The sequence below is a fragment of the Coenobita brevimanus genome, chromosome 70, assembly GCF_032717465.1.
Source record: "Coenobita brevimanus isolate Jiangsu-jjx chromosome 70, ASM3271746v2, whole genome shotgun sequence".
Classification (NCBI taxonomy): Eukaryota; Metazoa; Arthropoda; class Malacostraca; order Decapoda; family Coenobitidae; genus Coenobita; species Coenobita brevimanus.
The window spans coordinates 54,258,304-54,275,853 of record NC_137023.1 but is presented as its reverse complement, the minus strand read 5'-3'; the positions used below and the strand labels follow the sequence as shown (position 1 = coordinate 54,275,853).

General features: G+C 41.3%; 1 protein-coding gene across 1 annotated transcript in view; it reads right to left on the bottom strand.

Annotated features, from left to right (window-relative positions):
• The window catches only part of su(sable) (suppressor of sable RNA-binding protein), a 69,227-nt gene that overhangs the window by 38,317 nt on the left and 13,360 nt on the right, over positions 1-17,550 (bottom strand). The window contains exons 2-7 of the mRNA XM_080277636.1: positions 15,480-15,755; positions 9,681-9,806; positions 9,261-9,441; positions 5,067-5,233; positions 4,624-4,845; positions 2,016-2,178 (exon numbers count right to left, since the gene is read on the bottom strand). Coding sequence (XP_080133762.1) covers positions 2,016-2,178; positions 4,624-4,845; positions 5,067-5,233; positions 9,261-9,441; positions 9,681-9,806; positions 15,480-15,749 — 1,129 coding nt within the window. The 5' untranslated portion in view covers positions 15,750-15,755. The remainder of the gene's footprint in view (positions 1-2,015; positions 2,179-4,623; positions 4,846-5,066; positions 5,234-9,260; positions 9,442-9,680; positions 9,807-15,479; positions 15,756-17,550) is intronic.

Below are 17,550 nucleotides of genomic sequence, written 5' to 3'. Positions count from 1 at the left end.
GTGTACCCAAAATATGTTTAAGAATTCTGAGGCACCTCTCTATGGGGAGTTGTTGCTGTTCAGTAACCTTGGTTTGTCTAGCCGAGCACACCCACCAACTTCTGAAGGCAATCAATTGCCCCTACAGGACCATCCCATCCAGTGAACCGATGTTCTCTTGCAGCAGACAGCATCCCACCACACCAAGGCGTCAGGAAAAGTGTGGAGATTTGGCTCGTAGATGGACACCACATTTGCATCTCTTCATCCAGTTAACAGGGGCATTATAGTAGGCTCCACATCACTGTTATTTGGCTATACAGTTACTGTTTTGTTCGTTTTCTTTATGGAGTCTTCAGCATGCTTGCATGCGGTAGCCTTGGTCACCAATTGGCAGCTCTCTATGCTGCTCGATCTCTGGCAACCTCCCTATTCAGTCCCTTATCCCTGAGATCACACTCAATGACCTTGTCCTAGGTCTTTATTGGTCTGCTTCTTGCAACCCTACTCCCAGTGTTAACACTTCTCACTTTCTGCACCTAATCATCATCTTCCATCCTCTTCACATGCGAAGATAATCTCAGTCTACCTCTCCTCATTGCAACAACAATACACTCCAGCCCCATCCTGCCTCTTAACTCTTCCATCGTAAACCTAGCCACTCCAGGCCTTGCGTTCAAGGATTCACTTCACATCCACCTAATTACTGTCATTTCTGTACAAATGAGCCTGTGAATATCCTCCTCCTTTACTGCCCAGGTCTCACTACCATACAGCATTACACTCCTAACACACTGCATACAAAGATCCCTTAGCATGGAGGGAGAGCCCATCAATGTCAGGAGAGGCAACAGCTTCCTGAACTTCTTCCAACCACTCTTTACTCTAGCCACAGAGCTAGCTCCAGCCCCACCTCCAGCACATAACATGTCTCCCAAGTAACAAACTGTTCCTACACACTCAAGAGACTCACCAGCAAGATCAATCCTTTCAAGCCTGACAATCTCCACCTGCTCTCCCCGATACATTGCACATATCATGAAATTAACATTATCTCACAGTCTACCTCTAATACTACTACATCTCTTATGCACCCACTTATCACAAACACCAACTACAATAGAATTACTTCCCACACCCTTATGACAAACCACACATGGCCACTCTCCCTCTTCTCTGACAATAGTGTCACAAATCCTAGATACCATCACCTTTGTTTTATCTGCATTTACTTTCAAACCCTTATGCCCCATACTATCTCTTCATTTCCTAACTCTTTCCTTCACCTCCCTTTCATTCTCTGCAATCAACGCCAAATCATCAGCATACAACAACTCCCACAGGTGTCCATTTCTGAAGTCACGTGAGAGTGCTTCAAGCACCACAATAAACAAGGGGCTGTAAATGGTTTATTGAGTTACAGGAAACCATCAGGCTTGTCACTTGGTATAGTTACCTTAAGTGGAAAGAGTAAGAAAAAGTGACAGGACAATCAGAAGAGAGGGGTGGAAGCACAGAAGTAGAATGATAAAGGTGACAAAAAAAGTAGGCAACATTACATCAAGTGAGTGGATGATGACTGCGACCACCTACCACCTCTAAAGGGTATGACATGATAAGGATGATCTGCATTTGAGTCTCTGGAGTGAAGAGTGATAGCTGATTTTTTTGGTGAACCAGTAAACCAGTGATCTATCAGTCAGGCTTGTGAGGTGGCACCAGGATTCTAGTCATGAATGATGTGTGAATAACTGTGAACCCCACTCCATTAGGTATTCTGTTGTAAGTCATCCCACTTTTATTTCTTTTCTTTGTTTTGGGGTCCATTTCATACCATCTTTTATCAATTAATCTACTGTGGTTAGCAGACTTCAGTACATCTGAGAGCTGACTGTTAAAGCATTTTCCACTATATAAGTTAAACACATTTGAGTTACATAGTTAAGGAAGTTTAAATATTCCAGAATTAACAGTACTCTGACGGAACGAGAATACACATCTTGCATACTGTACAGTGTGTATACTAGGGTACTTACACTTGAATCCACGCCCTCTAACTTCTAAAATACCAGGTACGTTATCGACATCTATTGGGTTTCCTCTTCGGTGAGCCTCAGTGACAGACACCACAAGATGAGCAGCTTCTTTGGTAAGTCTAGGGAAATCCCCAAGGATGTCTTTTGGAGCAAGTTCAATGTGCTGAAAAGAAAAAAGAAAATGAATGAAAGCTACTATGCATTTCAGTACAGTTGTTTTAATTGTTGTTGTAGCTCATTCCCAGTCTGCTTCATCAAGCAAACCCATCAACCACAGGTAAGCAACCACCCCTTTGGGGATACCTCACAGGTTCTCTATGCTGTCGATGTTGTGTCTGCATCTTACTGTGGTATGCACTGTGCGGTGCACCATTATGTGTGTTATACTGAATGGGCCTATTCTACAAGCTGGGCACATGTCATCTGTGATTCTACCCAACCCAAACCTAAGATGGTAGCTAAGGAGAGCTGGGTGATGTCCTGCTCCAAGTTTACCTAGGTGAGCTTGATCATCTTTATTTACGGACATCTGTGCTGGGTGGATGTCAGGAAGGAGGGCTGGTAGAACAGTGCTGTGATCAAGGTATTGTACTACCCTGTATGTGTACTGGTATGTTTCATTGCTAGTGTTGTAGTGTCTGGAGGTGGGACTCTGTTGTACAGTTGGTAATGTTTGTGTGGTGATTCTTTACTGCATGTGCATAAGTGTGTTCTGTGTCTCTGTCACATAATAACAGGGGTGTTGTGGACTGGCACATGCTGCTGCATAGAATTGAGTGCCTCTGATGTTAAGATAGTCTCTGACAAGGAGGGCTTAAGTTTAGAGTGGATGTGAGCTGTGGGAGTGGTTTTGGTGCAGCCAGTGGTGATGCATAGGGCACTGTTCTGTATGATTTGCTGTGTGTTGTAGTGGGTATGAGACAGGATGGGAGCCCAAGCTAGGGACATCACTGATCTAATGTACTGTTTGTAGATTAAGGACTGTTTCTTTTTGTTGCCCAAAGTCGGGCTCTGTAGAAGCCCTGAGTGTGGGGGTGTACTGCCTCTTGAGTCTTGTACATGGTCCTTGAAGGTAAGTCCAGTGTTATATGTCACTCCAAGGTCTTAGTGAAGGGTGTGTGTGGCACACGTACATTGTTACATGTGATGTTGGGGGAGTATCTGTGTTCATGTTTACTGCTGATGATGAGTGTGGTGGTAGATTCGGCTGGGGTGATCATCAGCCTGCATCCTTGACCCAAGTCTGCAGTATGCTGAGGTAGTCCTATGGCTGGGTCCAGGCTGTAACTGTAATGTGGTGTGTTGGTGATTGGTTGTTGTGGTGATGACATCTGCATATGAGGCAATGTGTGTGGGTGGTTGGTGTGTGATATCTTGCATGTATAGGTCGAAGCACGTGGGTGAGAGAATATAGCCCTGTGGAACACCATCAGGGAAATTTTGTGTTCATGATGATTTGCCTTGTAATGTAATGTGCTTGTCTATCTATCTATACCCAGACACCATAACCCCTTAAAGGGTGGCCGTTTGTCTTTCAGATAGTGGTTTTATAGAGAGGGGCACTAACCAACCACCAACCTACTTGCTCACACCTAAAGAACATGTATGGGTTGGTTATATGGCTATCACCCAGTGCTGAAATGGTATCCCGGCTTACATGAAATCATTAGGCTTGTCATACAAGATCATGTAACTTTCATGCCATGTAAAAGAATATTGCACTTTTATAATCAAACTGTCATAATTTTGAAAAAAATCACTAACCGACATAGACTTCAAGGTGTACCTTCTTATGTATTTAATTTTCCATTCTTGAGAAGACCTTTCTACGTGCTGGAGAACCATTTAAATAAGAAAACAATATTCTTTTTCAAAACCCTAGCACTCTAGCATACAAGCACTGCAGTTCTGGTGATACAAAGACAGCACAAAACTGCATTACTGAAATGGTAAACTACTAAGATTATAACTTTTCCCTGAATATTAAAGCTACACTGTCACCCATTCAATGATCCTTAGTGAGTGAGTTACATTCTAGTGCTAGATTTTATACAATTACTGATGACAGTGTTCATAAAATTTTTACAGTGCAAGCAGGAGATAATGCTAGAAGAGAATGACCACAAAACTATGGTAAGATGAAACAGTAATCTTTACATTTCTGAAAACTATGGCAAAGAATAGTGAAGAAAATGAGAAAAGTTCAATACTGTATATGAAACATGACCATCCTGACCAAATTTTGCGTACTCACAAGAGGTGGGAATATTTCACACAAGCCTCTGTTTTCTTTTTGTCTGCATGATTCACAGGAGAGGTAGGAAACATTTACCACTAAGATACAGCTGTTGACAAAAGCTTGCCTAATAATTCACCTATTCTATTTCCCAGTTTCCTCTGCTGGGTACTATTCCAAAGCTGAGAGAGGTTTGGCAAGTTCCTCTGCCTGCTGATGATTCTCTCTGATATGGTGCATCAGGGAGATAAAAGATACATCCCTCAAGTGTGAAGATGAAGTAGTTGAACAGCAGACAAACTTTTGTCCCTGACTGTACCTAGAGGGTAGCAGAGGGTCAACAAAGGTAGAACATGAATGATGTAAATGTACCTTGAGCAAAACGTTGCGGGCTGCATCTGAGAGAGGATCATGGCTGAATTTGCACTTGTCTGCAGATTTACATTTTACTCCTGTGTGATAGTTCTTGCATGGGAAGTCTTTGTGCATGTACAAACATTTATCTTTCTTTGCACAACAGTCCATCATGTAAAATTTGCAAAGCTCCATCTTCCTCTGAGGCTGAATATCATGAGAATATGGGCATCCCTTTCCCTAAGTATGGAAAGGCTTATTAGTCAACTTAAATTACACATACAAGTAAGTTTATCACATCTTACATACAACAATATACTCTATTTAATGAAAAACGTATGTTAAGTGGAAAGTACTGGGTACAGGTATTGATGCATGATAAACAGCAATCTTAAACTACTAAATGAATTACAATATGAACTACTCAGCAATCAAAGTTAATTCAGGATCAAGTAACTTACCCTTTGGCAACTGCCTTGCATATAGTACATACAAATGGCTTCATTCTTGCGTGATGGTGAGCGAGAACGAGACCTTGATCTCCGAAAGCGGCGCGTGGGTCGCCGGGGTCGTCGTCCATGGCGTTCACGCATCTCAGATTCAGAGCCAGAATCGTATGAGTCATAATCTAGGGGTAAAAACAGGGAAGGCATATAACAAATACTAAAAAAGCACTCCTAACATTGCTATTACACTATCACAGAATCTAAATACAGTATTTTAATAACAGATGTTTATCTATCTATCTACAGGCAGATGCCTTAAAACCACAAGGGGTGGCCACAAACAAAATGCCTTTCAAGTCACCCTGTCCCCTGCCATTTTGATGTCCTCCCCCAACTTATACCCCAATCTTTCATATATCTCTCCACTCCATCCCTCTATCTCATCCTTGGTCTCCCGCTGCCTCTCCCCCCTTCACCTCACTCATTCTCTCCTCATAATTCTCCCATTCTCCATTCTTTCCACATGGCCAAACCTCCTCAATGTATTTTTCTAAATGCTTTCTATCACATCCACATCTAATCTAATACATTAACTAGATGTTCATAGTACTCCGTCATCATCACCTTCACTCTTACCTAAAGATAGGGTGAGGCAGGATCAAGAAACAATGAAAGAGAAAGAACAAAAGTGGGAAGAACAATAAACAGCATGCCTAGTGAAAGGGCCCTCGCAATCATTTCACACTATTCAAAACCAACCAAATGTGTATTTTTAGCCCTTATAGATTCAGGTTACAAATGCCTGCTAGTAGTGTCATTCTGTTAACTATCAAGTTAAAATGGTGTTGCAAATCCATGTCATATGCTTCTAAAGAAAGAAAGAGAGAAACCAAAAGTACCTCCCATTTGTTCTGAGTATCTGATACATTGAACTGCTTGACATTTGGATGATATTCCTACCATATTACTGGGACATATTTTTAGAACATATTCCCTATATACTGTACAAAGTTTTGTAATGTAGGGTTTCACCATGGTTGATCAATATAACCATACACCCATCACTGACAGAAAAAGTATACTGTAATTGCATTTTGTTGGTACTGTACATATACACAATGTGACTAAGATCCTTACAAGTTTATGCTTTGCTGACAGTTTTAATTTGTATCTCAAAAATCTGTTCATTAGCAACTAGGTGAAAATGGGCTTATGTGGGCAGTTGGGTGACAAAAAGGCTTATATGCTTTGAGGGAGACAAGGAAATGGTAGTTAGAGAAGTGATCTGCTCAAAATTAGGCAAGTCTGACTAAGTCTGCAACAATATGATTATTTCAATTTTGTCAAAACAAATTTTACTGATCTTCTACAGGATCCACTGACACACATAAAAACCCCCAATAACACTGTCACATTAAATCTTAACACAGCCCTAGCTTTACAGCATTCAATATTGATTATAGTACTGGTGCTGAAGTGGTGCCAAGTGAAAGTGTGGTACATAGAAAGACTGCTAAGCCTCAAGGGATGGGCTATCAAGTCCATGTTTGCCCAGAGTAAGACACATACAGTATTAAACAGAAACAAACAAGACACTAAACATGTATTGTACAGTACTGTATTATATACAGCACAGATTTGAGGTCTTCAGTACAGCATCAAGAGAGCTTTAATTAATTGGCAGTTTAAGTAAATAATCATCATGTTCATCCAATCCTACAATGTCCCATGAGAAGCATAACAGCCTGGGGCTAGGCAAGTTGGTCCTGACATTTAAGATGAAAGTGACCAGCCTCACTCATCCCTGAATGGCATTACATGAGCAATAAACCCCAACCACCCCTTGGATATAAACCTTCACCTGCTCAATCCGATTGGAGCGCCATAATTACCCACTAAACCACCAGGTGCCACAATTTAGTTATATTGTTACCACACAGTGCAGTAAATGGTTTCCTGGTGTACAGGAAACTATTTGGCTTGTCACTCAGTGTAGAGTCACCCACAGGCAGATGGAGGAGAGAATGAAGGAAAGGAAGACAGAAGATGGAGTGTAAAGTCATCCCTAGGCAGAAGGATGAGGAAAGAATGAAGGAAAGAAAGTCAGAAGAGGATGGAAGGAAAGAAGGATGGAGAGGAAAGGGCAGACTCTCGAGAGCAGCACTACATCGAGTTTTAGTAAATCTTCAGTTTAATCCTAACTGATACCCTTCAAAACATGTATCACCAGCAACTGACACCAGAGTTCATTAATAACATGCAGTACATCCTGACACATCTGTCACTGTTTCAATAAATGGATCAAAACCTGAGTATGACTGCAATAATACAATTTCAGTTTCCTCTTCCCAACATGTTTTCAAGCACTTTTGTAAGCCTGGTGAGGTGAGAGACTGAAAACTGTATATGTTCCCTCAGGACCAAAGCAACGATCTGTGCCTACTTTGCTACGTACTAGCAGAAAATGTTAGTCTACCTTACCCAATTACAACACGGGGCCAGAAAGCTAAATATTCCTTTCTTTAAAAATGTAAGGAGAGTATATTCATCATCCACTTGCTTGATGCAGTGCTATTTTTAGGCATCTCTATACTGAATGATACGTCAAATGGGTTCTTGTAGCCCTGGAAACAGTTTGTCATGCTGAGTAGTAGCCATATAACCAAAATGAATGCATTATGGTCAAGTGGGTTGAGACACTCCAGCTGGATGTGGCCAATAAGGGTAAATATCCATGGGATGCTGGAGTTTACTGTTCCTGTAATGTCATTTGGGGGAAAGTGGCTGGTTACTCTCACCTTAAAAGGTGTGGACTATAGACTAGGCCATGTTCCTGACAGAGAAATAAAATGACTGGATAACAGACAGACAGACAGACAGATACTACAGAAAGATAATAAAAGTATTGGATGCACTGTAGTATGGTTTCATTACACTATAATGCACACTATTCACTAAATATAATTTCTACATCCTGAAAAACTTAGTAAGTATATAAATGTAGGTTCTCTTACTTATATAAGCACTGTGTACTGTACCACAGCCAAACTCAGTTGTAACTTCTGTTGTAATACGTTATAGTTATAATCATGCTCATTATCCTGAGAAGTTTATATTAATCTTGCTTCATTAAAGAGAAATATCTCACTTAACACTATAGAGTAGATGTGATTCTTAAAACTACTGTGTTAAGTGAAAATCATTTTAAGTGAGGGATTTGTTCTGGCATGAATAATTATTTTCTAATATACTGTAAATGTCCTATTTATGGCTGCAATGAAACATGTACATACTGTATGTATGTACTATCATCATCATTATCATCATCTAATCCTGTGTTGCCCCATGGGGCGCTTAACATTAAAATTCAACCAATTCATCATCCAATGCTTTTTTTGCCACATCAGAAGCACAGGTGTCCAGGCCTAGGTGACCAGCCTCATTTGTCCCTAAGTAGCATTATGTGAGCAATAAACCCCAACCACCCCTTTGATGCAAACCTTTACAGGCCCATCCAGTTGGAGCACCTTAACCCACTTGACCACTGAATATCATCTGGTTACATGGGTACCACCCGACATAGTACCGGTATCTGTACCGTAAATGATTTCCCCAATTACCAGAATCCACTGGTTTTGTCACTTGACGCAAAGTCACCATGACGCTGTACAACAGAGTTAGTCGAGGGTTTGTTCACTGACCATCCTGACCATATAATAATGAACAATGGTGAGTTATACGAAAATTGTAGGTGTCTTATGTGAAAACTGTTCCAATGTTAATGGAAACCCTTGTAATGAAAACCTTGTTAGTGAAAGCAAGTTAAACAGGAAATTACTGTACACTACTGTAATATTTTACCATACCTTGTTAGTTACTGTATAAATAAAGGTTAGCTACCAAATATGAGATTCATTTGGAAAAGTTTGTAAATGGCATTACTTGAAAATCATGGCAGATGTAAATGATCTCTTCTTCATCATTAGTCACAGTGACAATGCACACCACAAGTTTAAGAATTACATTTTCTACCCAGTGTATAAGACAACCTCAAAATTTTTAGGATACAAATTTCAGCCTAATCTTATACACAGAAGACAGAGCAAGCATAAAGCAACTCATCTTTACTTTATCAGACAATAAATATAATGAGGAGAGACAGAATAATTTCCTAGCTTCCTACAATCATACATAAGGAAAAACACTAACCTGACACTGGCCGGCCACGAAACATGCCATGAGGACTACCAAATGGACCTGAAGGAGGAGGTCCGTATGGCATCATTCCTGGAGGTGGAGACCGGCCTCGCAAAATCATCTCCTGCTGCAGCATAGCATCAAAACCCATGTTGGTGTCAAATGCTGCAGCCATCATCTTCCGGTGATGGAACTGAGAAAATTGAGATAAATGGATAACCACCAACACAGCAGAATAACACTGGTGCACTATAAAAGAAATGCCCTTTTTCATCCTACTAAACTACAATGCAAGATCTTATACTAACTAGATATATACACAGGAAATTATCTATCAAAAAATAAGAAAAGTTATGTAGTTTTCTGGATACAATACTTTATTTTCTTCAAAATCACAAAGTGCTTAATATAAATATGCTTTATATAAATTACCTTTTGCATGGGTCCTTCATCAGCCTCCTCATCACTACTCATATGTTTTTTCTTTTTCTTCTTCTTCTTTCTCTTTTCCCTATCATCATCGTCGTCTCTGTGTTTCCTTTTTTTATCTTCTTTACTCTGTTGAGATAATTAGTAAAACACATGTAAAACTGAATTTGTTACCACTATTCTGATATTCAAGAAATCTCAAAGATCAATTAAATCTAAACACAAATGTCCCTCAACTCCCTCCCTATCCCTTACAAAAAAAAAAAAAAAAAAAAAAAAAAAAGGTGGATTGCAGAAATAGGGCAATTTCAGCCTGCAGTCTGCCAAGTTCACATTCAAATGACCCTGGTGCAACAACAACAACAAACATTACTGCTCACAAACATTTGCAAATCTTTGAACCATTCAAAGATCCTATCAAATTTGCTAGCAGCATCATGTCCATATTCCACCATCACTCAATAGCTCTACTTCCATTTTCCTCTGATAACCTCATCCAAATATAGACTTAACTGTGTTCTGAGCACTGTAACCATCAAGCACTCCTATCTCACTCACATTCACAAATCTTTGAACCATTCAACAAAGCCAAGTTAGCTAGCTGCATCATGTCTATCTTCCACCATCGTTCACTAGCTCTACTTCAAAATCCCTCTCATAACCTCATCCAAATATAGGCTTACCAGTATTTTGAGCACTGTAACCATCAAGCACTCCAGTCTCACTCCAGTGCTGATACTCAACCACTCATTCAAACATCCATCTACCTTAAAAGTATAATACTACACCTCATTTCCATTACAGAAACTTTTAAAATATTCAGCAGTTATTTCTTCCATACTATGAACATGCAACACCTTCAATAACCTCTCCTTGCTCACCTAGTAATGTGGTTTCTGATGATCCATAAATCCCATAAATACCTTGCAGCCCTTCTCACATACTCCCACCATCATTCATTTTACTACAAATATTGGATCCATACTTCCCTACTAAACTTAAAACCATTCTGTTCATCACTCATCAGCTTTACTTTTACCTGTTTCCCCTGCTCACTCACTGCTCTTCCATACATCTTATATACACCATTCAACAAACTTTCACCATACATACAACATTTAACAAACTTTCACCACAACATAATCTGTAATCAGTTTTCACACCATAACTTTAACATAAGGGTGCAATTACAATGTTTTTCCTCTCCACTTATCAAGGCACTGGGGTAGGTGGTGGCAACCAGCATCCACTTGCTTGATGCAAGGACAGCAGGCCAAGGAGGGGCCAGGGATGGCACCAGCCCCTACTAGAATCTGCTTTGCCATCCCAGGTGACCCCCATGCCAGCTTTGGGCAATGATAGGCAATTGGTTTCTTGCTAAAAGTGAGACAAAGACATATACTGCACTGTACCCCACCATATACAAAGTGCAATAAAAGAGTTCCAAGATTGTTCCTGATGCGAATGAATGGAGTGCGGCATGCTCATGCACGCACAGCAGGGGTGAGCAGTAACCTCCATGAGTCAATATGCCAAGTGGTGTTGTGCTGTCAACATCGGGACTTGTGTTACAAGCATTTTTGTTACCATGTGCATATGCTCATTTGCGATCTCACTATGAACCTCAAAATGAGCAGAAAGCAAACAACAAATTCTGTGTCAAACTCGGGAAAGCAGTAATGGAGACCTTTGAAATGCTTCTGCAGGCCTACAGCAATGAAGCAATAATCTGGGTGATGTGTTTTGAATGGCACTTACGCTTCAAGAAGGGCAGAGATCCTGACAGACTTCAACACAGTGCTGCTTCTGCTCATGGGTCACGGGCCTCAGCATGAACTTGGCGGCGACGCGATGCATTTTCAAATTGGACATAAGGATTGCCTGAATTGTTCCAAATGAGACATTGACGATGCCAGCAACTTCCTCAATGGTGATCCAACGATCCTGATGCACAGTTTGTTTAATTTTTTCGACTTTCGGGGATTCTGTCCATGGAGGGTTGCCCTGACCTCTTGCCGTCTTCCAGTGACGTTCTGCCCCTCTTGAAGCGTAAGTGCCACTCAAAACACCTCGCCCAGCTTATTGCTTTATTCCTGTAGGCCTGATGAAGCATTTCAAGGGTGTCTGTTGCCAACTTCCTGAGTCTAATACAGAATTTAAAGTTTTCCCTCTGCTCAAGTTTGGAGTCCAAAGGGAGATGGCAAATGAGCACAAGCACATGGTCACAAAAACGCAGGTTCCAGTGTTGACAGCACAACGCCACATGGCATACTGACTCATGAAGGTAACTGCTCACCCCTGCTGTGTGTGCATGAAAGTGTTGCGCTCCATTCATTTGCACCAGGAAGCCTCGGAAATATGCGATTATATACCATACATATAAATATATATATATACTGTATATATATACATATACAGTACCCTCGCGTCCAACTCGCGTTTGTCCAGCACGATTCGCATCCAGCACGGAGAGCAAAAAATTAGTACAATTTAATACAATTTAATTACTGTAACACGGGTGCATTTGCATAACATGGACAGAGCTCCGAGAAGTGGGCGAAATCCGCAAAGTTCACCTCTAGCACGATCACCCCCAGTCCAACATGGTCATACTGGACGTTCCCGTGATGCTGACAGCCAATCAAAACTTCCGATCAAGTAGCCTTCCCCGCCCGCTATCGTGACGTGATCCTGATGTCGCCCAATTAAAAATGCTTCTGCTCTCACGTGATGTTTTGTCGAAATTTCTCCCGCCACAGTGCCACTCACTCGCATGATTCACATTGGACGGTGCTTTTTTTTCACTGCATTTTCTGCTCTTGCTACTGCATTTTACCCTGCTCACGATGCTTAGGAAGCCTTCTGAGAACCCCAAGAAGCAATGGCACCTCCCTCAGGCCACCAAACTAGAAATCACCGAGAGGAAGAAGAAAGGGGAGAGGAATGTGGACACCATCAAGGCCTACAACGTGAATGAAGCCAACGTGAGGACCATAATAAAAAACCAAGACAAGATCTTCCAGCAAATGGAGAAATAGAGAAAAGAGTGCTAGGACAGGCAGGGAGGTTGAGGAGGAGCAGCAGTCATTACACACTAGTGACGCCAGCAGCCATCCTCTGGGGACCCAGTAGGACTACCTACAGCCTCGGATACCACCTTCCATTCCCAGCAAGCCCACCAACACTATCCTAAAAGGTTAGTTATCGTTCATAGGACAGTGCCATTTATTGTAATTACAGTAGTAACAATATATGTATAGGTATATTGTAGGTATTTAGGGTGACTTTTCCTAGGGTTGCCGACATAATTATTTCTCCCCATAAGCTCTGTTGTTTGTCCAACACGTTCTTGGTCCAACACGGGACCCGTGCATGACAATATTACCGTGTTGGACGCGAGGGTACTGTAAATGTATAGTGGTAGGTGGTGGCGACCATCATCCACTCACTTGACGTAGTGCTGCCTACTATTTCCTTAGCCTTTATCATTCTTTTTCTGTGCCTGCCCTCCTCTCTTCTTATTTTTCCCATCTTTCCTGTCCCTTGTTATTGCTTTTCTTTCCTCTACAGGTGGCTTTACATTGAGTGACAAGCCACATGGTTTCCTGTAAGCCAAGAAACCATTTACAATGCTGGGTGGTAAACATATAACAAAACCATACGTGCTCCCTACGTGTCAACAAGTTGGTTGGTGGAGGGTTGGTGCCCCTCCCCGTAAAACAAATAACTCAAAGTCAAATGGACACCCCTTATGGGATTATGGCATCTGACAATATATATACGCCCACCATCCACTCACTCGATGTATTGCTGCTCTCGGGTGTCTGCCCTTTCCTCTCTTCCATCCTTCTTTCCTTCCATCCTCTTCTGTCTTTCTATCCTTCATTCTTTCCTTGTCCTTCTGCCTACGGGTGACTTTACACTCCCTCTTCTGTCTTTCTTTCCTTCATTCTTTCCTTTTCCTTCTGCCTGTGGGTGACTCTACACTGAGTGACAAGCCAAATGGTTTCCTGTACACCAGGAAACCATTTACTACGCTGGGTAGTAACCATATAACCAAATTATGGCGCCTGGTGGTTTAGTGGGTAATTATTGCACTCCAATCGGATTGAGCCGGTGAAGGTTTATATCCAAGGGATGGTTGGGGTTTATTGCTCATGTAATGCCACTCAGGGATGAGTGAGGCTGGTCACTCTCATCTTAAATGTCGGGACCAACTGCCTAGCCCCAGGCTCCTACGCTCCTCATGGGGCAATGTAGGATTGGATGATGGATGGATGGATGGATAGATGGATATATATATATATATATATATATATATATATATATATATATATATATATATATATATATTGTATATATATCAATCATCATCATCCGCACCTCCTTTCCCACCCTAGGGAAGGTTGAAGAGTAGCATCATCCAGACAGCCATTGTTTGCCCAATTCAATGGGCCACGCTTCCATTAAATCAAAAATCCTGACTTCATCAGATAGGGCAGAAATAATTCACCATGCACCGCAGCTTCACATCAGATTGGGCAGAAATAATGTCACCATGCTCCATAGGTTCACATATACCTAGCTGACGGAGCCAATCCGAATGCTGTCACATTAAAAAGGGGGGCCAAATCCTTGGTTATGTGCTTCTCCACACAAAATTCATCCATCCAGCTCGGTCTCTAGTCAGTCCCTTAACCCCTCCAACTTCCCTATACAGTATGTTTGGGGGTTTTTGTATGCAGCATGTGTTAGGAATGTAATACTGTATGGTAGTGGGACCTGAGCAGTAAAGGAAAAGGATACTATTCACAGGCTCAAACATACAGAATTGACAATGATTAGGTGGATATGCAGTGTGTCCCTGCAAGCAAGGCCTGGGGGAGCTGGGTTTACCATGGGAGAGTTGAGAGGTAGGATGGGACTGGAGTGTATTGGTGTTGTGATGAGGAATGGTAGACTGAGATGGTTTGGGCATGTGGAGAGGATGGGAGATGACAATTGGGTGCGGAATGTGAGAAACATCAATATTGGGGGTGGGGTTGCGAGGGGTAGACCAAGAAAGACATGGGACGAGGTCATTGTGACCTCTGGGTTAAGGGACTGAACAGGGAGGCTGCCATAGATCGAGCAGCATGGGCAGCCGCCATTAGGTGACCAAGGCTGATGCATGTAAGCATATTGGAACCTTCAAAAACGAAAATGAAAACGAATAAAAATGATTAATATCAGGAAAATCCTGAGGTAGAGCTCTAAAACGAAAACAGCTTTTTCCCGGAGGATATCCCAAAATAGGAGGGAATCTATGTGAAGTGGACTTTATGAGCTGTGTTTTCAATACACCTGATGGCTGACAGAAATTTGACTACATCAAGTCTGTGGGAGTTTCAGATAGTAATTCATCTCGAGCTCCCTGACTGTCAACAAAGATACAAACATCCTTAAATAAAGATACTATGCAATCAAGTCCCTCTTCTATGGAATATATTTCTACTCATGTAGGGGAAAGACAGTCAGGGAGTCTTTTTGAAATTACAGTGTCCATGTACTGTGTAGGTGATTCCTATCATCTAATGAATAACACACATCCAGACTTGGTTCCATGAACAGATCTGTCACAGTACCATATAAGTGGACAGACTCATTACGACAGATTGTAACTTTTCCATGAAGAAAGACTCAAGTTTACAAGGCAGACACTGATCCTTGGGTTAGGAGAGTTTCTCAGTATCAACACTTACTCGGCTATGACTCCTGGTAGCTTGGCCAAATGTCTGTATTTAATGACTGTTAATACTGTACCTCTTTTCTGTCCTTCTTGTTCTCCTGTGTAAGTGTGGACTCTACTGCTGAAGTTTTGCCTCCCTCTTGGCTAGCATCATCTGCCCCTGATTTCCTTCTGGCCACCACTGCTTCTCCACTTTTGTCCCCTACTGGTGCTTGGTGGGGAGGGGAGGTGGTGGCTGCAGAGGGCTCCTCTTCACCTTCTTCATCCTCCAGTTCTCCTTCTTCCAGTTCCCCATCTTCTTTTTCTCCCTCTGCTTCTGCTTGGTTCTTCTGGTCTTCCTCCATATGTCACTGAAACATGCAAAATATTTATACCTGACAGTCAAGAAAAAGCTATATAAAATGGCTGGATGATGTAACAATATACATACATCAAAAATTTTCTACAAACATGCAGTGTTAAGTGAAATGCTGTAACAATGTACAAAAAGCATGATGAAGTATGGCAAGTGGAGAGGGATATGCCTTCATGTGGTGACAACTGATATGACCTAACTGCTCCATTGGCTGGTTATACAAATGTCCCTCAACTGCCTCTCTGTTTAAGGTGGAATGACAGACTACAGGAGGGCAGCTCCAGACTGCAGTCACTTCTGATTTAGATGAGCCTAGAGATACAACTAGCCTACTACTATTACTCCTACTACTGCTACTAGCTACCTATTCAAGAAGACTCCACTCACTCAAGCTACAGGTAAGTCCCATACACAGTATGGTACCTGTACAACTAAGTCAAATTTATTTGTATAGAGAATTATTTTGTGGTAGATGGGGGCGCTCACCATCCACTCACTCAATGTAGTGCTGCTCTCGGATGTCTGCCCTGTCCCCTCCTCCATCCTTCTTTCCTTCCATCTTCTTCTATCTTTCTTTCCTTCATTTTTTCCTTGTCCTTCTGCCTACGGGTGGAAGAAAATAACTCTTGAGGCACTCCGACGCTGATTAAAATTGACCATAGGTAGATAGAATTAAAACTGAAATTTCTTGTAGCCGAAAGGAGCTAGCCAACTTTTTTTTTTTTTTACTATTAGCAGACGGGAAGCCTCTCCAAAATTACTGGTACTCAAATAAATTCTCCTGGTGGCAGACATAAGATAATAGGAATTGGTAATGATTTTTTGCTCTATAAGTGGATTAAACAGAAGTGGAGATATTACTAAACCATCTTGTTACAAACTGAAAACTTACGAAAATGTTCATGGCTACAGCTGTCACTCAAAAAATGTATGCCAACAATTCATATATATATATATATATATATATATATATATATATATATATATATATATACACACTGATGATTCTGAAAAGCAATAACCACAATTTGAAAGAAGAAGAAGAAAAAAAAAAAAAACTGAAGGCTGGCACAGTCAAGTACATCAGCTGTGATCTCTCGGTACTGCAAAACGTACGGTAACCCATGCATGCAGTCCCCAGTATTATAATGCTTTGGACACTGACTGATATACATACATGTTTGTTAACTTATTAACTCAGTTGTGTTACCTTCACTGATTTAGCTGGGGGAAACCCTCAGCAGCCACAGGACTTTAGCCTTACTAATCCCATGTAACAAATCCCTTTTGCAATGTAGCCTACCTGAGCTACGTGTATACAAAAATAATACCATACAGAAAAGTACCCTATTAAGAACGAAGGTAACAGATTGTTTTTTCACAGTGCCATGAACTGTTCAAATGTAAGGGCAATACTCACAGAAATTGTTGTTCATTGTGAGGACAGTCAGTAACTCAAACAGACCCGGTCCGACTTGGATTCTCTTAGCTACCTACAAAATGCTTAACTGACCACACCCACAATATATCGTGCGGCTTGCTCGGCTTGGCATGTGGAGAGGAATGATTATATAACACAAAATTGAATTTCAGAAAGAACCAGTGCTGGAAGTTAACCCATCACGCCTAGTTATGCAGCATTTTACGGATAGAGAACATCCACAAAATCACAAGCATTACACTTTTGCCACTCTTATGAACCGTCAGAGCATGTTAGATTATATTTTCGATTCCTAGTCAATTTTACTGAGCTTAATGACGTTTCAGAATACAAACAGGCTATCAGGTAG